Below are 24,004 nucleotides of genomic sequence, written 5' to 3' on the forward strand. Positions count from 1 at the left end.
ACTCACTCACTCATGGGAGAAGCATTTGGGGTGTAGTCTTCTTTTAACTTAAAAGGGCTTGTGTGGACACAGTGTCAGCCCAGCTCCATTTGCCAGTTCCTTGGTTTGGAGCAGAGCTCAGCACCTGTAGCGTGCACGGGTGTCCTGGGCCTGGAGACCATCCATGCACATCCCTCTGCTGGAGGAGCAGGAGCAGCCACGTTTGCCAAAGGCTGCTTTCATGTTCTCACCTTGGATTTCAAATGCAGTTGAGCTGAAACAACTGTGTTGCCACCAACACAGACAAGCCTTTTCTCTGTTCTGCCTTCCCATTCCTTTCTTTAAGGATTCTCCCCATCTGAAAGCAGTTGTATGTACACTGTGAAAAGACACCAAAGCTGCATTTTTATGTGATTTACCAAGTAGTTTGGACCTCTGCTCAGTTTTGGTTTTTTTCCTGTTGTGAATAGTTACCCATCTTAACAGAGTTACTGTCTTTTGTCTCTGTTTAAGACATGTAGGTATGATATTTTACAAATAATTGTCTGCTTTGTGGGGGAGTTATCAGTGTGTCTAGCCTACCTCTGCCCAGAAAGCTCACAGAAGGTGGAAGTACCACATGAAAAGGAGACCCTGCATAATTAATAAATAAAAATGTCTTTGCTGCATGTTCTGTTTTACAGAGTTGAAAAATAGAACTTCTCTGCAATTTTCTCTGGGTTTTTATTATGGCTTTATTCCTTATTTGGGCTGTGTTCCGAGCAGCCGAGTGTGTTGCAACAGAGTGAAGTCCACAGGAGGCAAAAGGGCAGTGCAACTGCCAGCCACATTCAGAAGAAAAAGATAAATGGAAAACTAAGAATAGCTTTGCCCCTTTTCAGGGAGGAACCTTCCATCTGATGAGGCCCTTACTAGCTCGCCACAGTGCCTCAGCAGGTGATTCCTCCTGTCCTTGCTTTGCAAGTTCAAATTCCCACGTGCCTCCAAACCGTGATGCTATGCAGGAATAGAAAACAGGTGTGTGCCACAGAGGGGTGGATGGACCTGTAACAGAGATGTCAACGTCAGTGCTTCTGCCTGGTGTGTTCTGTAAGCTGCCCTGGCCTTGGTTTTCCATTTTTAGTGTTTGTTTTCAGACACGTGGAACGTGAGGTAACGGGCAGTGCAGGGGTGACTCTAAGATTATCTCTGCGTTACATAAATGCCCTGGTTGTGGGAGATGATGCTTGTTCCCCCTGCCCCACACAGGGCAGCAGGGCTGGCATCCACCACTTGTGGCAAGCCAGCCCGGGAGTAGGCTGGCTGTGCCCCTCTGATGCTTGTCCCTGCATATCCTTTGGTCCCTAAGGCATAATTTTCCTCCTTTCTTTTGTTTTTTGGGGCATTTTTTGGGGGTTTTTCAGTGTAGAGCTTTTGCTTTCTAGCAATGATAACACACTCTCAGTGTCCTTTTCAGCTCTTCTGTTAACCAATCCCAATCTTTAAAGCAAGAGTGCACTAACAGAGGCTGCTTTCACCATTTGGGCACTTTATTTCTTCTAATGTAGAATAAGTATGGCAATGCTTCTCTGTGTCCTGAAACTCCATTAAGTACAGAGATATTTCTACACAGGTCAATAACTCAGACTGTGATTAACTTATTGCTTATTAACTTGTTGCTTTGGGTGCTAGGATGGTGCATCCTTTACACTGCTGGCCTTTTCCATCTGGGTAGCAATCAGTATTGCCCTCTGAAAAAATCAAAACAAAGACCTTTCCCCTGGTATCTGTTATCAAAATTATAGTCAAGTCAATCAAAGCTTTCTGTTTATCTACCTACATTTATATTTACATTTCTATTTCTATCTGTAAAGTAGTAGTAGTTGTTTGTGAGTCTTTAGGATTTTATTAGACTCACAGGATGCCATTTCAATACATCTTTCAAAATAGTTTCCTTCCAGAGTCCAAGTGTGGACTGACCTCATCTTCAGGAGAAAGTCACTCTTTGCCAGGGACTAAGAGGCATGGAATTGAAGTTGGTGTTTTGCTCAGTGTTTATCCAGGGGTGCAGTGAATTAGCAGAACATTCTTATACTAGGTGGAACAGAACAAGAAAGCTGCTAACAAAATATCTCTATAGGGCGTAATTAGAAACGGGAGAGGTCATCTGCATTTCACTAGATTTCTTACTCCTTGATCCCTCCTTCTAGTGTGTACAGAGCCTGGAAAACTGCTTTTATAATAGCCTTTACTTCTGACTGGTCCCTGAGAGGGAGGCTGACTTCAGCATATCAGAAATGGGCAGAAGAAAAAATACTAATTTACAAGTTGTTGAATAAATAAGCACCCCTGTGGAGGCATCTGTTTTTCTGGGTGTAGAGTTACTTTGGCTGGGTAGAGCTAAGGATCTCTTGGCTTGCTTTAAGCTGGGTTGCAGAAACGAGGCTTTTGCAGGTCTGCTCTTACAGTTTCATTGAACAAAGCCCCTGCAAAATCCCTGGGTTATGAAATATTTCCTCTCTGTCGGGTCCCAGACAAGAGATGGCATCTGCAGAGCCAGAAAAGGAAGTCCTTGCCTTATAGAGAGAGCTCTTGGTGTGACACAATGGCTGATATAAAGTGTCGGGGGAGCTGAGTTGAAGGCAAAGGAACAAAGGAAGATCAAGATTCGGTGGCTGTCTCAGGCAAAAGGAAAGTGGAAAGTGTCTTGGGGATGGATAAATTTAAGGCTGCGCTTGTTCTGGCTGGAGTAGGGGATGCTCTCGGTTATCGCAATTTCTCCCGAGAAAACAATGCCTTAGGTGCAAAAATCCAGCAGGAGCTGAAGGAAATTGGAGGGCTTGAGAACCTGGTGCTCTCTCCTGACAAGTGGCCAGTAAGTGACAACACGCTCATGCACATGGCTACAGCTGAGGCTGTCATCACAGGTAGGTACGGCGCGAATGGCGAACGCAGTCTGCAGAGGAGCAGAACGGTCGAGCTGCTGCAGTTCTTAGAATAAGCCTGATTGCTGGGGAAGTCATAAGAAAGCATGTCAGAAATGCTGCTTACATGAATGAGAATGTGCATTAGTTTGGCTGTTCCATTACAATCCTGTGACCATCTCACGAACTGGGGGGTCGTCTTGATTTCTGGAGTGTGGAGGGGCTCTTCCTATATTTTCTCTAGAGATATACAGTTGGTTAAAGCTTAGAGACTAAAATATCACATGTCCAGCATAACAAAAATAATTGCCAAGTAGATTATCTGTATGCTGGAATACATTAGGGAATAATATAGCCACTAGATATCCTTCTGTAAAAGATAAGAACTCTTCTGAGTGCATTTTTTACGTGTTTGTGTCCAGAACTCCAGGCTGGAGTAGAGTTACCTTAGTACCTCTTTCAGGCTAAAAGCACTAGTGCTGTCTCCTCTTTGCTGCCCCTCAGACAAAGGGTTGCATCTGCAAAGCCAGAAAAAAAGCTATTTGATTTATTAGGAGAGCTCCATGTCTTTAGTCCAAAAAGTATCCTAACATTCTGTGTTTATGATGAAATCTGTCAGAATAGTGGAAGTTATTAAGATATGTCTTCTAAAATCACAATGGTTTGAGAGAGAACATTTGTTTTTTCTTAAAGTGGGGGTAGTCTGTTTAAGATAAGACAGTGTTTGTATCGACACCTTACCCATCAAACTAGAGCTGAGACTGGCAAGATCATAGAAAGTACACCAGAAGACAGTGACCTCTCAGCAGTATTTTGCCTCTTCACAATGATTCAATTTTTTTTATATTCCTGATTTTTTAAATCAGGAAATATTATTTAAAATTTTTTTAAATATTCCTGATTTTTCTTAAAACTCATAACACTGCATAACTACCAGTAGCAGAAACTCACAGTGTAGCCAAGTATCCTTCACATCAATGAGATTTCCCTTGTGCTAGTGTTTCACTCCTTTATCTGCCTGCTTCCAATCTGCTCTAAATTTAGTATGTAGAGATCAGTTGAAGAGTGTGTAGGACACTTCATACTTGGCTATTAGCTAACCAATGGTTTAAGGAGTAGCTAATACACTAAAGATAAGGGCAAGATGTCAGCCTATCAAGAAAAAAGATGACTAGTATATTTCTGAATATAGGCTATGATTAAATACGTATCATATGTTTCTTGCTTACTGAACCCTCTAAAACCATAACTTCTGGGTAATCAAGTCAGCTAGACCAACAGTAAAATAATAATTATTTTCTTAAATATAGCAGCCTGTAAATTGCTCTAAAGAAAAAAGTTTAAGCTATTGTTTCCATTGGCTGTGTTTATCCTACATTCTTATTTCCCTGTGAGCTGATCAGACAAGCATTTTAAAAAGGTGCTTTCATGGGCTGGAGAGGAAACAGCAAGATGGAGTAGGGAATTTTAGTAAGAAATCTTCATTTCACAGCAACATTGGTGAGTGGGATAAAACAAGTCCTTCTCCCTGCTTCCCACAAGGGAAACAAGAACTGCTCCTGCCCACAGCAGTGGCTCCTCCTGCCCACAGCAGTGGCTCCTCCTGCCCATAGCAGTGGCTCCTCCTGCCCACAGGGAATGCAAAAAAGCCCCGTGGCTTGCCCATGGCCCAGCCTAGGTGCCAAATCACCCACGTCAACAGAGTGGAGCAGAGGAAGGGAAACATCTGTGAGGCTGAAGGCGTCTGCCCCCAGCCCTGGGGACCTGCCCTTACTGCTGTGGAAACAGATTTTAAAGAATATATTGGGTGACTGGAACATTACCAGCCAAAAAAAAAAAAAAAAAAAAGGAGTGGAAATAAGCAATAAAAATATCTCTGTTTCTCACTGCCCTGCTCCCTACACATCCTGTTTGCCTGGCTGGCTGCCTGCTGGCCACAGCATTCCCCGGATGCTCACCTGCGGGCAATTGCGGGATACTTGTAGGCTGGGACTAAACCTGCCCACGGCTTAAAGTCAGGCAGTCCCGTTGTCATTGTCAGGGCACTGCCCTCGGGGGAGCTCCCAGCCTGAGGCAGCAGCCAAGCATGAGGTGCAGGCTTGTGTTAAAGACAAATGCTGTTCCCACCTGGGGAGGGGATTTTGGCCAGCGCTTTGGCAGCTGCATGGAGAGCATCCCAGGAGGGGCATGGCCACAAGCAACCAGGGCTGTGGGCACTGCTGCAGACTGAGCTGGTGCTCCCCAAATCCACCATGTGCCCTGACTGAAAGGTTGATCTGACAATGAAGGATAGACAAAACATCTGCTTCCAGGAGGAATCTGTTTTATAAGGGAGGAACAAGGACAGCATCATCAAACCCAGGGACACTATCCCTGTAATGACAAAAGCCTTTTCCTCTCTTACTTACACATGGGTTTAAAAAAATAAGAGTTCATTTCTAAAGAAAGAACCTGTCCTATTGATGGCTGAGACAGCAATCTGGCTCCAGGCATGGGAACCGTGGTGGGCTTGAACAGCCTGGAGGTGCTGGACCACAGCAACTCTGGCTCTGGGGACAAGGTTTCTGGAGGAACTGCCAGGCAGTTCCCATCTGGATAAACTGTGACACCTGACTCCTAAGTCTGGAAAGAACTGGCAGCTTGACAGTGTCTTGTTTCTTTCGGATTACATGTGGGATGGCTAGTATAACTGGTAGGGTACTATTTTATGTGCAAGAAGACGAATGTTTGACCCTTCATCTTCTCTTTTGCCTGCCTCCACAACTGGTACTTCAGAATGTCTCTGGCTTCTGGACTCCAAACTTTCTCTTAAGTTAAACTGTGGATTTCCAGAATTCACCCTCTCTGACAAAATGAAGATATTTTTAGAAGAACTTCTCCTGTTGTGTCTTTCAACCTGTGCAACTAACCAAGTATTAAATGGAGTTTCTCTAAGTATGTAGAAAATATGTAAGTGGATAAATCCCTTTGGCCTCTTGTTTCCACTGATTACGCAGTTGTAATAGATGCCAGTGGATGGTTTTCCTTGACAAGAGTAAAAGGCAGGACTCTTCAAGACCAACAACAGACAACATCAGCCGAGAGAAGCAGCAATACTGAAGAAACAGTATATGTTTAACAGGGGGAAGGTTCCTCCTCAGACAAGACTGTAGGACTTGGTAAAAATAATCTATAAACAGATATTGTTAGTGAACTTATTACATTAGAGAAATTTATGTGCTGGAAAGTGCCTTCAGGCAGTAGGGATTTACTACTCTTACTGATTTTTGTAATATTTTTTATAAAAGCTCACTGTTAATGATATTATAAGATATTTGGATCCCTACATGTAAGACCTACAAATTTTTGACAAAATTTATATAAAATACAGATTTTAAAAAGGGGTTGCTAATTTGCTTTTGTATCTAGTCATATATACTTCTAAAGTAATTATATAATGTGGTAATTTAAAAAAAAAACAGCTTTCATTTTTAGATTGGATTCACATCTGTAAAGGCAGGGGCTGAGCTAGGCATACCTGGCTTTACCCAGACCCCATGGCAGCCACACTGTGACCAGACAGTTGAACATCTCTGTAACGGCTTCACACCACAGAGCTTAAATACAGGCCCTCAGCAGCTACTGTGGATTAACAGAATGCTTCATCATTCCAGTGAAGGAATTAAACATGGGAAGAAATGGAGGGAAAGATGAGAATTGAGAGTGAAGACCATTCTCCCTCCAGCCGGTTGTCATGTTGTGTAAAAATGTGTCAACAGTGGCACCAGAAATATGACTTGTTATATTGGAAATGGAAACAGGAATATTTCTCAAATGCATAGTGAACTTGCTTACATGTTTTCTGTGGTGTTTTGCCCTTCTGCCTTCACACAATAACCTTCTCTTCCCTCCCCTGAGCAGATTACTGGTGTTTAGAAGACCTGTACCGGGAGCTGGTGAAGCGCTATGTGGATGCTGTTGACAAGCTGTCAGGGAGGCGGCCGGACCCCGCCACCATCGAAGGTTGCAGGGAGTTAAAACCAGACAACCACCTTCTCGCTTGGCACACGCCCTTCAATGAAAAGGGTACGGTACTGCTTTCCTTTTAGAGGCCCTGGCTAGAATAATGCATGCTCTCGGTGTTTGTGGCTGTATGGAAAATGTTTCCTTTTCCCCCCGTGACATCAAAGGCCACTACCCCTGAAACATTTCCATGTTTGCCTGAGGATGACAAGAGATCTGCCAAGAATTCCTTCTGTAGGGCACTGTGTCCTCTTGTAAGTGAACCCCTCCCTTTTTAACATCTATTTAAAGAGGCTTTGTCCTTGGCTCTGTGCCTCAGGGTCCAGATCTTTGTCCTTGAGTTTAATGGTTATTTTAAGAAATATTTTCTGCCATTTTTCATTTAAACGTTTGTAGACTTGGATCTTTTCAGTGATACCAGATCTGAAACAAAATGCCAAGCCTGTAAATTGCTCTAAGCACCAACTTGTTCACTGGAGGGAAAGCAGAGACTTGTATCCATTTGGACCCCCTGCTAACAACTGTGGTTGTTTTGTTGACAATCCCTAATATTCGTAGCCTGGTTTACCTACACCTGACCCTCTCTTTCCTTCTCTTTATGATCATTTATGTTTACAATGAATAAAATTTCCGCTTCAAGTTAAATAATGCTCATGCAGCTATGTGCATACACATACAGTGCAATTAATCTTGAAAGGCCATAGAGACACCCCGTTATCAGAGGGAGACCCAGACAGCCATAAAACGGTGTCAGCTCACACCAGCGTTGGCTGTGTTGGTGTGACACTCAGCCACTGCAGAGCACACTGGCTCAACACAACTGCGTATTGATGCAACACCACGGCAAAGACCCGGTGGCACAGTGCCATGGCTATTTCTGGGTCTCTGCAGCCAGTTTTCTCTGATGAAAAAAAGCATCTCTCACTTGTCCCCCGCTCCTCACAACAGCTGCTGGGAGTGATAAGGGTTTACTTTTCCCACCCTGCTATCAGCCAGATCTGAGAAAGTGCCCCTTTGGCACTTGTCATGTGTTTTCTGACTGACACGGGATAAAATTTGGTGAAAATAATCATGGGAGATGCTGTTGGCCCCAAGTAGCTCTTAACATTGTTCAACAAGCAGTTGAGTATGGCTGTTCCCTGGTCCAGTGCAGTGTTGGAGCTACATCTCTTCTTTCAGCCTTCCTCCCCCAGCTTTCGATGATGGACTATCTGCTTTGGGGACACTCTGGGCTAGAAGAATCTAAAATTAATTCCTGCCTTGAGAGATCTGACAGCTAAAAGCCACCTTCTCCATCTGGTCTGACAAATAAGCATCCTGAACATCTCAAGAAGCCTTTTTTTCACCCTGAGAGCAGAAGAACCAGTGACCTGAATGGAGATGTTCTGTCTACTACGGGACCAAGCACTGCTATGGACCTAATTAACATTTAATTGAATTTGCACAAAATTCTTCTTGAGGCAAAAACATGCTACAGGCATTGAATGCCTTGGATTGAATGCCTAGCAGTCAGGTTATATTTTAGATAGGCTGGAACCGAAAGTCTGATTTGCTGTGGGCATTCTATCTTATCTTGCTTCCAGCAATAGTTCATGTGCCAGCCTTCATGGACTTATCTTAGGTAATTTTGCATTGCTTATGGATGCTTCTCTGCTCAAATTCTTGTGGGTTTAGGCAGCACACTGAATCCCTAAGTCAAACTGCCCAAGGTGTCTCTGCCACCTCATGTCATGCTCGTTGCCACACTCTTTGCAGAGATACCTGAGTTATGTTAGAGGCTGGTGAGATTCCTGTGACCATCAGAAAACCTGCCCAAGATTGTCTAACACCTTCCATTTTAAGAGCTTGTTTACCATTTACAACATTGATAAGTGCAAGGCTAACGTTCTCTCCATTAAGTGTTTGCCTTTCTTTGTCTGTCAATATTTGCTTAAAGTTTTGATGCAGATGAGTTTGCTGTTTCTGAGACATGGTAAAAATGTTTTGACCCATTGCTAAAACTTCAAATTGTTCAGAAGAGAATCATTGATGTTGTAGAACTGGAACTAAAATCTGAGTAAGGTGGTACCCCCTGAGCCAGAGATTTGCTTTTGGAGCCGCTGCGAAAGGCCAGTCAAATGCCGAGTCAAATAGCTGGGCTCTACCTGTATCGTGCATATTTCAGGCTGAGACTGTAGCATCCAAGCAGGTCTTTATTTGCAACTGTGGAAGCAACTTCTGGGCTTCCTAGAAGCACTTGAAAACAGTGCCCTTTTGCTGGTGGTATTGTCAGAGGAGCATGAGGGAAACGTGTGAGGGAAAATGCAGAAATTGAGGGGAAAATTGAAGAGAGGGTTAAGCTGCAGATGCACAGGAGATAAAGGTTCTGGGCTCTACGTTTTCATGCAGAATTATCTGTAGTCACAAAAGGCACATCCTCTTCAGGGCTTAGCAGCCATTACCCTAATCTTCGTTATTCTACAGGTGTAGAGTGAAGAAAATCACACTGAGGTATGACATACTAAAAAAGAATAATGTAGTGCATGAAGGAAAATGAAAATAACTGGGAAACATGGATAGGTACAGCAAAATTCACTGTCTCCTCCAGGACAGCAACTAGGGGCTTCAAATGAAACTAAGAGGTCATGAGCTCAAAGGAAGCAAAAAAAAGGACTCCTTCACACACCTACATAAGCTGCATAACTATTTTCCAAAGCCAATTTGCAGATGATGCGGTTCATGCTAGTTCAAAAAAGAGCTGGGCAAATTCACCGAGGGGAAATCCTTCATGCATTTTTAAGCAGAACAATGAATAGCTAGCTGCCTCCTGGATCAGGGAGACAAACTGTCAGCAGCCTAGTTAGTGCAAAGGGATAGTGCCATTGTACTTCTCTTTTACTCTTTTTTAAGTATCCTTTTCATTTTCAGACATGATAAGTTGGTTTGACCTTTGGTGTGATCATGGAGGACACTCCTTATGTTGTCACATGTGTCACCCATTGCTCAGACTAGTCTCACTGTCCCTTATGTCCTTGGTTCAAATGGTAGACATGAGACATGGGAGTTAACAGCTCCTGAAGCTCTGTCTGGGTTTAATGTTACTCCATGTGATGGAATTTTTTGTTACCAAGTTTACTTTTCTAATACTGCAGAAGGTTTTAATGGAACTTCCCAGACTGTAGGAACGCAATAAAGTGGGAAAGAGAAGCTCCTCCAAACCAGAAGTCAGATTACTGTAGTACATCTTCCACTTTGGATACAGTGAGAGATGTTATTTAATTAGCAGCTTTGTGCAGTACAAGAGCTTTCCCTCTTGGATAACCAGCATGGATTGTGTCCTTTGGAGAAACCAGGTTTGCATAGTGAAGATTCTCATCTGCTACTCTACAGCAGCAGATGGTTTCATGAAGAGTTTGGTCTTGCAAGCAGGAGGAGATATTTTCTCCCAGTTGAGTGGTGCCCTGGAAGACTGGATTTTCTTCCTGGCTCTTCCTTGTGGTTTCTGTGTGATATGTGGGACCGGCAGACAGTTTTATCTGCTCCTGGATAGCTGCTCTCGGGGAGAAGAAGAACTCTTCCTAAGAGGGAAATTCAGATATTGCGCCTGGAAATGCCAGTAGGTAGCTTATGTTAGTTTGGCTCAGGCTTCAGTTTGGCTTGAAGTAGATCTCCCTGCAACTCTCACTACCCTACTTGTATCACACTCATAATCTTAGGACATCGGAGCTGGAGCCACTTGGGATGAGAGTAAATGGCAAGAGGTGTTCCAAAAGAGCCCCATGTGTTTTGCTCCCACAACAGACAAATCCCAGTGGAGCAGCTGAGGGCCCTTCTGCAGATAAGTGACTGAAAGCCATGACCCTGGCTCCTTGGCATCTGCTGCTTCAATTCACTCTGGCCCCTGAGTTGCTCCTACTATGCCATCATACACACTCATGGACATACAGCCTTTCTCCATGCTGCCTGTCTGGGAAAGACAAGGAGACTGGGCTCGTAATGCAGGTTCACACAGGCTAAAATTAGGTAGCATAAATATGCCCCTTATCTTCCAGGAACCAAATAGAGAAATGCTGATTGCTCTCAGCTATTCCCAAGGTCACTGGGAAGTGTGATTGAGCAAAGACAGTGCTGAAAAATGCCAAGTACTTTGAAAAATCAAAGCCTATCCATCTCAGGGTGGTTGCCTGCAATGAGTTAATGCTTTTTTGGGCATTGGCTCACCAGCTGCAAAGAGGAGATAATCACCTCACTGGTGCCTTGTGAAGATAAGCTCATTAAAACTTCTCTGGGATCCTGATATTACTGTGATAAGTACTGCAGAGAAACTCATTAATAAGTTTAACTCCATTCAATGAAGTGCTTAAAAGTTGAACACCTGGGATCATGCACTCAGTGCTGAGGATTAAAAGAAATTCTGAATTAGCTATTCAATAAATAAATTCTCTGCTGCACAGAGGCAGATGTTCCCAAGACCAAGCTCAGTAAGTGTAGGCTGTAGCACAACAAGCACTAATTTGAGGTTGCATGGGAAACTCCAGTTCTGACATTGCCTAACTTTGTAGGATTTGGCTCTGTAGCCTTTACTTTCTTTTGGACACATTATTTTTGTATGTAGCAGAAACTGGGGAGGCTCTCCAGGATGAAACGTGCATTAAAATTGAAAGGTGAACTCTGAGGCTCATATAAAGTGTTTTAATTGTGTGCTTACAGCTATAAAATAAGGGCATGGGGAAAATGTATCTGTTTCTCAAAGTTCTGTTTCTAGTGTGGGCACCTGGAGCAAGCAAAACAGAAGTGTCAGCCAAGAATGAGTGAAGATGGGATGAGAGTTTGGATCAAACAAGTGCTGTGAACAAGAGAGCGCACTGCTTTCTGAACCCACTGTGCTCTTCATAGCACTTGATTATATTGGAACATACCTGTAAAACCAGAATGACTATGTAGGAGCAAAATCCCTTGCAAGAAACTTTCAAAACTTGTAACTCATTTTGCATGTTAATTTCCCATTCCCTGGGGAGTTCCCTTCCCACACATGAACGGAATTAATGAAGTGTGCTTGTCTCACATTTTATCAACATATTTGTGTGAGATCAGTCTCCTTTTAAATGCTTGGTGTTATCCTTTCACTTTAGGTTCTGGATTTGGAGCTTCCACAAAAGCCATGTGTTTAGGGATGCGATACTGGAAACCAGAAAGGCTGGAGTCGCTTATTGAAGTGAGCATTGAATGTGGACGAATGACTCATAACCATCCCACAGGTAATGCCCACACTCTGACATCCCTAAGGCAGATTTGCTCTTCTGCAGGGACTAACGTGGCTCCTGTGAACCCCCCTGGTTAAACTACTTCTGCTTTGCAGGCTCCAAGGCCTCAGTTTGAACTTTGCTTGGTTAACACATACATGTGTATGTTACTTATATATAGGCTGATATAGCTGCTTGTATATTATGCTGACAGCATCCTCAGGTTGTTTTCTTTCCTAAAATCCCAATATGTAAACACAACCTGCTTTGTCCAAAGCATGTTCATGTTAGTTGCCTGGGTCAAATTTTAGGATTCATGTCTATCTAGATGACTCACTGTTATCATGCAAATTTATGGTTCAGGGGATAACAGCATTTTTCTCTTGGCAGATTTTGTCATATCCAATCACCGTAGGTAAAGGTAGTAAGCCAAAAAAACCTAACTCCACATATTTTAGGATAGAATCTGAAACATTTTCTAAACAAAACCTAAATAAGCAGATTTAATGTTGTTTTTAATATTCAGGTCTGTCATTTTGATAATTTTATGCTATGTAAACATGTATTCATTCTGTCTGTTTTAAACAGCAATAAATAAAACCATAATGAATGGTGACATGTTCAACACGCTCAGTGCTATGAAGCAGTCAGAGAAGCCATCAGGATGGCATAAAGTTAGGGGAAAAGGGTTCAAAACAAAGCAGAAAATTAAGCTGGTATGTAAAGTCTGTGGTGCATTAGCAGCCATAAGACTGTTGGCAGTCTGCGTGCCTCATGCCAGAAAGGGCTTATGAGACCCAGAAAATGGCAGCAAGGAGGATCCAAGTTGTCAGACACCTTCCATACAATGAGATATTACATCCAGAAAGAGTTTTCAGCTGGGAAAGAAACAAGCGGTACAGCAGGGAGGCAGGAAGGAGGGGGGTGGAAGGGCTACATGCACCTCACTGCCACCCTGAAAGGTATCAGTGAAATGCCAGTTGTGATCCTCATAACTCAAAGACTCAGAAAACCCAGCTAGTGTGTCAGTCAGGACTGAAACAAGCAGACAAAGGAAATACTTCTCCATGTTATACATAGTGAAGCCTCAGACCTCACTGCTACAGACAGCTGCAAAGTCTACAGATATGCCTGGGTTCAAAGGAGACCAGGCAAAGAGACTATCAAGTCAAATCAAACAAGCTGTGTAATTAAAATGGCCACGAAGCTAGCTTAGTTGCTCTGGGGAATGGAGAAGCCAAACCACTTAGGTTGACTGTGTTGCAGAGGCAGACACCCTGGCCAGGGTGTGCTTTCTTCCCCAGTGAGGGGCAGCAGGCTGTGTGAGGGCTGCTGGGAGCAGGGCAACAGCAACAGCCTGGGCAGTGGGCAGGGGGAGACTGCCAGCCCCTGGAAAACCTTCAGGGCACACCCTAGCCTCTGCCACCCTCTGACTGAGTTGTCCCACTGCCCCCTGCTAGCCCTCTGATTCACTCTAAACCCTCTGCTGCCACCCTCATGGTAAATGTGGCACTCAAGGATCTTTGTGTCATCTGGGATAGATGCTGTCTACCTGATTGAGACTCTTCAGATTGGTTCTACACAGGCTTCTATTCTTTATGAAAACATCTACTGGACTCCAGTTGGATGCACCTTGGGCCTGACCCACTATTGCAGGTCTTGTGGCAGAGGGAATTAGTAATCACCTCATCTGGACTTGTCACCTCCTAAAATAATTTGGTTTTACCTTCAGCAAAACACACAAAGTTCATGATTGCCTCTGTGCAGGAGTGGACGCTTTTGGATCCATGCACTGAGAGAAGCACATGCATCAATACTTTGCTCACCTGGGATTTATTTAAATAACTGACTGGTTTTCTTAAGCTTCTTTTGCACACTGCACCAGGTTAATTTTGTTGCCCTTGACAGAATGCTAAGAACACGAGCAAATACAAGAAATGAACCCTACTGCTTCTGGTGTCATGGAAGTGTTGAGTGCCCATCAACAGTTATAGTATTTGTAATATTTGCAATGTTGAAATATTTGCAACCAAAGTAGAAGATAAGCGTGTTGTTCTTGGACAATTTCTTCTTTCCTCTAAGGGGACATGGGTTTGTTCCCTTAGAGTCAAATGAGCCAGAAATAGTGTTAGATCTAGCAACCACCACTCTTGGGCTGGATGATGCTGTAAACAAGCTGATACAGCTTGTAATTGAATCACTTTGTACAAGTCAATTATTTCATGTGACTTCAATTAGAAGATTTTCAGTATCACATTGGTGGATGATGTTTATTTTTGACCCCTACCTCAATTTCTATCACATTACACCACTGAGAACAGAAGCTCCCTTCCATGTAATATAAGTCGCAAACCAGTGGGAACCACTCATTAGCCAATAATCTCGACGTGCCACAGGTCAGGCTGCAAGCAGGCGGAGATGGGTTGTGTGCATTTGTTAACCTACCTGACAGCCATGAGGCATTCCACTGGTGATTTTACGAGGAACAACAAGGACAACAAGGATGGTACCAGCACAGATGCACACTGGTAATCCTTGTTATTTGTGAATTCCAGGTTTTCTAGGGTCCCTTTGCACAGCTCTCTTTGTGGCATATGCTATACAAGGGAAACCCCTTGCGCAGTGGGGAAGAGAGATGATGAAGGTTGTGCCGATGGCTGAAGAATACTGTAAGAAGACCATTCGTCACATGGCAGGTACCGAGTTTGAATCAAGAGTTTATTTTCTTAAAGCTATGTTTAGCTGAAAAGGCACTGAAGAAATGTCACTCCCTAGTCTTTCCAACTTGCTGCTTTCCCCCTTCTCCTCCCTCAACAGGTTGTCCTCCTGCTTTCTCTGCTCAGAGAAGTAAGCTCTTTACAGGTGGTGCACCTTCTACCACCAGTTAGTTGCCTGGTGTATTAGTGGCAAAAATACAAAGCAAAATAGCAATGACCATGCCCTAAGGCACAGTATTATTTTTAGGGAATCTTCAGAGATTGCTGGCGGGGGGGAGGAAGGAAAATATATTTAGCAGGTTATTAGGCAAAGTGACTGCTGAGATACTAATTATTCAGCTGCCTTCCATCAATTAGTGGAGTTCAACATCATCCAAAAGAAAAAACACTGACACTCCTCATCCTGGCAGGAAAATTGCACCTGCAGATGCCCCTAACCAAGAGTTAGCTTTTGACCACAACCTCAGATTTGACTTGTTGCTTTTCTGAACAAATATTTAAGATACAACCTGTTGTAGCCTTGTTTTTAAAAAACTGAGTGTCACACAACTACTACTGTAGTAGTTGTACTACTACAACTACTACCGTATTATTGCTATGTATGTGGTCTTTGGGGCAAAGGTACTTTAGTCCCCTCTTGCCAGGGAGTGATGTGTTTGTAACGGTGAGACCTGCCATGGACAGATGAGTATCATTACACTGAAACATCAAGGAAAGAGATTAAGGGACAGCTGTTGAGAAAGACTGAATTCAATAGAAATCTTTACTCAAGAGCACCCAGAAATTAAACCTTCCCCCTGAAGAAAAGCTGCTGGTTTAAAATCTGAAAGGAGCACCAGGAAGGCTTTCTGAAAGACCCCGCATTTTCATCTGCGCCTCATTGCACACCAGGATTTTTTTAGCAGAGACCCATGAGGAGCAGGTGCAGGATTAATGTGATCGAGCGTCTCTCTGAGTGGCTTTGCAGCAGGTCCCTGTCACTCCACCCGAGCAGGACCCCTCAGCGTGGAGGTATGCGTGCTGGACTCCTGAGGCATGCCCTCCAGCCAGTGCCCGTATTGTTGAGCTTCATCCTATTTTGGTAGTGGGAAAAGTGTCCTGCATTAAAGTTAAGCTCCTTGGCTGCTGAGATGCGCTGCAAAGAAATCCTGCCAAACAGAGTCCTCCAGTTTTAGAAAATCCTATTTTAGCTATATTATCCCCCATGGATAACAAACAGAGAGTTTGTTATCCATGTCACAGAGAGGTCGACTCTACACTCCTCTCTGATATCCAACTGCGATTACTGCCAGATAGTTCCATGGACCTGAATGTGACCACCATCTCGGCTGGGCTCGAGGGGAGGTGCAGAGCCTTGCTAGGGTTAGTGGCATGGGATTCTGATCGTGCTACAGGTCCACCCAATAAAAATCTCCTTCAGCCGCTTGATCCGTCTATTTTGGAACCTGTGGAATAATCACACTTTCTTGCTTGTTTAGATGCTACATAGAAAACATTCATTTTTGGGGCAGTTATGCTTTATTGTCACGGGGGAATTAGGAAAAAAGCCACAACCAAACAAAAAACCAACAAAAAAGACAGAAACCTGTCAGGTCACTCACATTCCTAAAAACAATCATAACCAGCTGCTGTAGTGGGTGTTGATAGTTTACATTTGCTCTGCTTACATTTCTTTTCCTCTAGATGCTGTAGATGCATCTAGATGCTCTCCTTGGCCTCAAGGCTGTGAGTGCACTTTCACTCTGTTTTTCTAAACACCTCCCCTTTTTTAGGGTTCTGGTGAATAGTTTCTTTGAAATGGGGTCAAACTGGGTCATAGACTCAGAAAAAGGTGGACATTTCCGGGTGTCTCAGGCATGTGGTTGAAGGCTCATTGCTGGCTTGGATTTTTACAAAAAAGCCCCTACTTAAAGGTCTTAATTGCCAAAGAGCATCACCACTGTGGCATTTTAGGAAAAGAAGGAAAATCAGATTACATCCTTCAGATGAATGGTTTGGTTGTGTGTGTGCTTCTCAGCCACTTGCAGCACACACCACTGAGCAGCCAAGCAGGAGAGAGACAAGGAAAAAGTGGGAAAGTTAAATTTTATTTTACATCCATAGTCCCATCCAAAATTGCTAGTTTGCCTTGGCATACTCAGCCATCTGGGCCACTGTTCTCTAACTCCTTATCCCCCTCAACTTGCCAGGCAGGGTTTCCCTCAGGCCTCAGTTCTGCAGGCAGGTGCATGTGCTTAACAGTTCAGTGTGACTGACTTAGGTGCCTTTTTAAGCCTTTTTGAAAAGGGTGAACCAGAGCATTGGGTTGAAAGCAAACTAAATTTATAAAGTTTATTTACACGTGGAACATTAAGCATGATTAGAGATCACTTCCCGAAGTGACAGAAAAGAAGGAGAAAGACATATGGTTACTTAAAAAGGCTTATTTCTATAGGCACAGATAGCAGGTGTGTGTTATTTATCCCTTTTGTTACATTTGATATGTATTATAATATATGCAAATGGGAATTTTGGGCTTTCCTATCTGTTTTTTCCTGAATGATCACACAATAAACCCGATGAAAATAGAACAGAAACACTGGAGAACTTATGTGATTAAAAATTGATAACTGAGGTAGGTGGCAATTTGTATTTAGGACATGGAAGCATTTTTAGATATTCTTTAATCACAGTAAAGGAATAAAAACTGACAAAGAATTGATTATTTTCTTTTTGTTGACTCTTATATTTTCCTTGGAGTTCTCTTCAGTAAATTCTTGTAAAATTTCATCTTGATATATCTTAAATGCCATTAAAATAGCACAAAATTCTGAAAGTATTTTTTTCATTGCACCCTCTTTTCAATTAGATGTCCCACTCCATACATACTTAGTATATATGCAGTATATTACTGTAAAATACCTGGGGTTTCGTATCAGTCAACACTGTCATTATCCTTAAAATATGTTAAAGAAGAACTGAAAATGTTCTCAAAATGAAATACTACATCATTAATTTCTTTTGCCTTCAGAATATCAGGAGCACTGGTTTTACTTTGAAGCCAAGTGGCAGTTTTATTTGGAGGAGAGAGAAATCAATGAGGAAAATCAGAATCAACCTGTCTTTCCAGCCAACTATGATGCAGAGGAGAGAGAAAAGGTAACTGCAACTTCCAAAACTTCTTGGGATGGCTCTGAACCAAAAGAGATATTTTCAAAGAGACAAACCACTATTTTTCAACTGATTCTGCTGCCAGAGTAGTCAGGAAATTTTTTTTTTTCTGAAATTTCAAGAAAGAAAAAACAGTTCCCGTCCTTGGCTCAGGTACATGTTAGCTCAAAAAAAAAAAAAGCAGTTGCCGCCAGTCCTGGGTTTGCTGCAATGAGAGAAAACAGTGCAGAGAGGCAGACTTAATGGTCTGGTACCCAGAGCAGGTACAGGACATAGGCCATGGTTATCTGAAGGTGGAAAAGGCAAATGTCTTGCCTGGGGCTCTCATTAAAGCCTAAGGAGCTATGGCCAGAGTCCCACAGAAATGTCCCCAGGTATTAGAAGCTGGATTTGGTCACATCTAGTGGAGGGTATCCTGGTCCATGGCGGGGGATTGGAACTCAATGGCTTTTATGGTCCCTTCCAACCCAAACCAGTCTATGATTTTTTGGTTCTTCGAGCAGAAGACAGACATGCCAAGTGATTGATTCTCTGCCAGCTTGGGCTGTGCCAAGCTAGTTTTAAGTGTCTTGAGAGATGATGTTTCACCACATTCCATGAGATACTATTTTATAGTGTACATGATCTTTTCTTTGCTGGTTGTATCTTCTTAACTCGAGAGAAATAATGTGTCTTCTTTCCTGGTGTTTACAGCTATCTGATACATGCTGGCACCTCCCAAAGCTCTCCACTTGGCAGCTAAGCAATAAGTATGTGGTTCTTGTCACCTTTTGCCATAAACCAATCTTTTATTCCAGACTATTTAAGCATAGTTCTATGCTCAGAAGTCACCTTGTGTATGCTTGGGTGATTATCTGTGCAGTGAAAAGTGCCTATGGAAGTCTGATTGACTGCAGGTAATAAGAAATTGCTCACTCTAAAGAACAGATTCCCTTCCAGATTTATTTTACTAAATCGGTGCCATGAATTTGCTACTAGTTTTATAGTCCTTCTGGTACCACTGGAGTCTTAGCAAAGCTTTAGGAGAGATTAAACCAAAACAGTAATTTCGCACGGTCATTTCAAGAGAGAACTGTATGAATTCCTAATGCAGAAGCAAAATTTACCTTCATTACCCTAGCCCAACTCTTTTGGCCTATTGACTATTTATTTTGATGAACAAGAAAGGAAAAATGGTGCTTGACCCTCAAATCAGCAGGCAGAAATCACAGCCTGGCAGAAGCAGAGATACTTCATCAGTGTGCTAATAGCTATGGAAAGAACAGACAAGGAGAAGGTAACAACTCTGCCTGCCTTTTTCCCAGGAGTACTCTCTCTTTGCCTTTTGTCCAGACTAGCTGTCCCCTTGCGTTTGGGAGTACAGCCACTCGCTTTCCATGTGCAGTTAATAAAGCACCAGTATCTGGCACAACCCTTGCCAACAGGTCACCATACATGTTCCTGTTTGGCCAGGTACACCTTTCTTCAGGCACAGTGCCAGCTGTATGTGAAAGTGAAGACCTCAAATGTGGCTTGGACTGATCCAAGCATGTTTCAAAGGCAATTTCTCTCCCAAAAACAAATCACCCCTTGAAATGCTTTGCAGCAAAGGCCACATTCTCTATAAGCTGGTATATATAATTTTTCAGTGATGCGCATTTGGAAGATGTTAGATACACGGTGCATGGGCAGACATTTCTCAACATGTGGGATCAGCCTTGATTCTGCAAACAAAACACTCGCCTGGCTCGCTTTCCTGTGATGGACACAATGTGCCACAAAATGAGGGAGGAACCAAACCGAAGTCATTCAGGACAATTAGACTGTAAGGACCTTGTTTCCTTAAGATGGAATTGCTTAAACCAGCAGTATGAAAGAACCCAGGAAGCAGGGGGAAAAAAAGAATGGAAAGGGAGTGCTAGCCAGCAGCAGGTGAGCTCCTGAAGGGTGAGGAAGTCAGAGGCAGCTGTAAGTACTGGTGGCAGGGGTTGACAGCAAGGAGGGGATGAGTGAATTACCTCCTGGGCTTGGCAACAGCTCAGTGCCTTCAGCAGGAGAGTGCCTGCTGACACCCATCCAAGTACTAGGTCCTTGCTGGCCCAAGGCAAGCTTGGGCTGGTGCCACAGCACAGCACAGGGCTGCACAAAGGCGCTGGAGCTGAAAGGAGAAGGAAGAAGTTCGGGAAGTGCTGCCTTGGTGCAGCTAAGTCCCGCCAGGTTCAGTCCTAGGACAGCTATCCCCAATGTAAAGCTGTTTCAACAAGGCAAGATGACATCAGATGTGTGCAGAGCATCAGGGATGAGGAGGAATAACCAGAGTGACACTTGAGCCGCCCGGCTGCACACCCAGAATAGCCCCTCTGTGCTGAGCCCTCCTGCCTTTGGTAGCATTGCATGTGTGTTCATGCTGCTCCACTAGCATCCAAACTGCAGCAATAAGGCTGGAAATTTGCATGGGGCAGAGGACAGCATAAAGGCATAAATAATCTCCTAAATTGTAAAAAAGAAAAAAAAAAAGGAAGCAGCAGAGTGAAGCTGTAGTCTGACTCTGCCTTGTTTGATGTATGTGTAGATAAACCTCAGCCAAGTATGAAATGGCTGAGGTGAAAATGAATAGAGAGAAATGCAAACTCTTCATACACTTTGCAGAAGCCAAGAGCCAGCCAACCAGCAACAATTCAACTTGCCATGATGTAAGGTAAACGTCAGGAAATAAAGCTGCCCATTTCTTAATAGGAAGGTATTTTTTAACTATAAATTTATTAGTGTTGAGATAATTTGGGGATTTGGGGCTGGAGGTACCTGCTCTAGAGAAAATCCGATTTTCCTTTGCAAACCTCACTGTGGGTTTGGAGTTCTTTCTTCTCCTTCTCCTGGAGAAGAACTGTTACATTTGCAAATTATTTTTCCTTTTGTTCAACAAGAGCTTTTAGAAGAGGAGAGAAAAGGCTTGGCAAGAAAAAGACAGAGGAAGGGGCTTGAATTAACATAGTCTGAAACTAAGGCCCTAAAGAAATTACTGAATCAGAACATTTTCACCCCCTATGAAAACTTTTGAAACATTTGCAAATGTGTGACAAGGGGAGTTGAAAATATTTCCCAGAGGCAGGAAGAGGACTGACAAAGACTTACCAATCTTAATTTTTTATATGGTAAGGAATTTCTAGGATGTGAACTTGAAAGCTATCTTCATCTACTTTTTGGCATTTCTGGCTTGCTTAAACCAGCCTCTTGGCCTGCCAGGAACTGGCTGCATTAAGCTGGAGTGCTGGCTTACACCAGCACCTCGGGCATCACCGGGGCTGCTGGAGCTGCCGCCGTGGCTCGTCCCACGCCACACACAGAGGAGCCGGCAGCACAGCACAGCCCCTGCCGCCCTTCGCAGCCCAATGAGCCATTCCCACTTGGCAGGGGAGACTCCAGCCCGGCGTGGCCAAGTGCCCCACGCCTGCAGTTCCAGTACCTTGCCCTGACAGTGCTGTCTCTCCCGCAGACGTACAGGCGGTGGAGCTCCGAAGGCCGTGGGGGAAGACGAGGCCACGACGCCCCCATGATCGCGTACGACGCCCTGATGGGCTGCGGCGGGGACTGGACGGAGCTCTGCAACCGCTCCATGTTCCACGGAGGTGAGGGTCCCCTGTGCTTCCCACCCCTGCTCCCTCGCCAGGGCCAGGATAGCGCCTTCCTGGCTGTCAGCTGCCTCTGTTGGCCAATCTGCCATGCTGTCTGTAACATTCTCCCCTCTGGTTTTATCCTCTAAGCCCCATTCTTCTGGCAGCAGCTGCCACACAAGCCATTAATGGCACTTTTCATATGTTGCTCCTCCTACATCTCATGGTTCTGCCCGAGGTTCATGAGGAGTAAGTCCAGCAGGCTGGACTCTCTAAAGGGCTGACAATTCCTGACAGAACACAAGCACCTTTGGCAAAACAACCTTTTAGCTGCATGTACTGAAACTAAATAAGGGAGAAAAATAATATAGCACCCAAACAAGTGACAGCCAAATAAAATCCAGCACTTAGAGGCACACAATTAAGTACTTCTACAGCTTTGTGAGAGAGAACTTTCTTATTAGCAGACGCATCTTGCTGCGCTTTTGGGAGGGCCAGCGTAGCTGGGGTGGGTAGGACCCCAGCCCTGAATCACCCACTCCCTCCCGATGTGGTGTGGGCCCTTTGCAGGGGCTCTGGGTCTCTCACCTGCCCCAACACAGTGGTGAGAGCTCACAGTCCCCCACTGCAAACCCTGGCAGGCACAAACCCACAGGCACTGCATGCACAGAGCATCAGTGCTCCTCAGCACGACTGGATGTTTTAGAGCCTGCACAGTGCTGTGCTGCGCTGTGAGGAGGGAAGGGACACTCTCCAGTCCAGGACCTTTGTTGTATAGTAGACACCCCAACAACTATTATTCCCTCCTTTGTTCTTAGCAATGGCTAGCTGCTTGTAAGAGCTGCTGTGCTGGGGTAGATTTTCCCAAAACCAAGTGAGCTCCCAGCCCAGGAGTTCACACCACAGTGGCATCTCCATGTGCTTGCTTTGGCAACACTCTCTTACTTAGGCATCCTCAGCCTTTAGGACTGGCCCAACATGCTCCCACTGCACTCCATCAGTGTGGAATATTCCCTCCTCTGTGCAGCGCAGTTTTTTGGTTGTGTGTGTGAAGGTGACACTAAGAGACCACTGCAACTGTGCTTAAACCTGCAGGGGAAAGCGCGGCTACTGGGTCCATCGCTGGCTGCCTGTTCGGCCTGGTTTACGGCCTGAGCAAGGTGCCCAAGGGCTTGTACCAGGACCTGGAACAAAGGGAGAGGCTCGAGTTCTTGGGCGAGAATCTTTACCGACTATCCATGGAGGAAAAGTAAAGCAGTTTCTGCCATTTTCTCTTTCTATAAAGACTATATCAAACCCTGTAGATATCTGACTGGCATTCATAGAGAAGGAAGTAGCCCTGAGTTAGTCTGAAGAGCTCTATGTACATCGCGTGCAAGTGAACATAGCTGAATTATTAGACTGATTAGATATATGCGATATTTGTGGGGTTTTTACAGATGGAGGGATTTCTAAATATAAGGAGTGCTGCTTAAACCTCAAATGGCAAAAAATAAATAAAACTTCTTTTGACTGATTTCAGTCTAACTTGCTATAATACCACTTCCTAAACAGCTGTTTCCAGTAATTACACATACAAAATTAATTTTCAGAACTAATGCTTTCTTGCAAAACTAATGGTAGTACCCACTTACAGGGATATTCTCTGTATATTTGACAATCCTTTCACCACTGTGTCCCTCCTTGTTCTCAAATCTAATGTGTCTGTGACACTTGTAAACCTAATGTCTCGTGGATTACTTTTAATGAATCACTGATCCCTGTATCAGCACTGTGGTGTAAAGTATTGTTACATTAGAAGCTTCCAGAAAAGGAAAAGCCAACACTAAAAATACCTCCAAGGAACAGCAAAGCATCAGTGTGTCTAAAATTTCTGATCAGTGTGTCTAAAATTTCCGAATTATGTTCTTATTCTTCTTCAGTCTTCAGAACAAAAGTTTCTCTAAAATATAACTGGCTGAAATATTTGTAAATAAATTAATCTTGCACTATTTTCTAAGTATCAGTCTTTATTTTTAGATGGAACAGATTATATGTTGGTGTATCAGTATCAGAATTTTTGGCTGAGGTCTTCAAGCAGTTGTAATAGGTCAACGGTTAGGCTGTGATACGTTTCGTAAGTCTGAGCACCACGAAAACCCCAAGAAGAAAAGTTACAACTGCTTTACCTTTTTTCTTTTTTTTTTCCTTCCTTTTATTACCTTTTGTTCTTTTTTGCCTTTCCTTGCCTGGCTTCATCTCACCTCTCCTCTCCAAGTTCTACTTCAACTTTTTCCTTTTTTCTTTTTTTTTTCTTTTTTTCTTTTTTCTTTTTTCTATTTTTTCTTTTTTCCTTTTTTATTTTTTTCTAATTTTAATTTTTATTACTTCTTGTCCTTTTTTTCATTCTTTTTTCTTTTTCTTCCTCTTTGCCTTTCCCTGTTGTTTTTTTTTTTTTCTTC

The 24,004-nt window shown here is 43.6% G+C and overlaps 1 protein-coding gene across 1 annotated transcript; it reads left to right on the plus strand.

Moving 5' to 3' along the window:
* Positions 1-2,363: 2,363 nt before the first annotated feature.
* On the plus strand, positions 2,364-23,556 carry ADPRHL1 (ADP-ribosylhydrolase like 1). The gene is made up of 7 exons (XM_048327540.1): positions 2,364-2,885; positions 6,783-6,947; positions 11,996-12,121; positions 14,662-14,802; positions 17,834-17,961; positions 21,446-21,578; positions 22,659-23,556. The coding sequence occupies exons 1-7, from the start codon at positions 2,672-2,674 to the stop codon at positions 22,814-22,816; spliced, it is 1,065 nt and encodes a 354-aa protein (XP_048183497.1). The 5' UTR covers positions 2,364-2,671; the 3' UTR covers positions 22,817-23,556.
* Positions 23,557-24,004: the final 448 nt, after the last annotated feature.

The sequence above is a fragment of the Corvus hawaiiensis genome, chromosome 2 (assembly GCF_020740725.1).
Source record: "Corvus hawaiiensis isolate bCorHaw1 chromosome 2, bCorHaw1.pri.cur, whole genome shotgun sequence".
Lineage (NCBI taxonomy): Eukaryota > Metazoa > Chordata > Aves > Passeriformes > Corvidae > Corvus > Corvus hawaiiensis.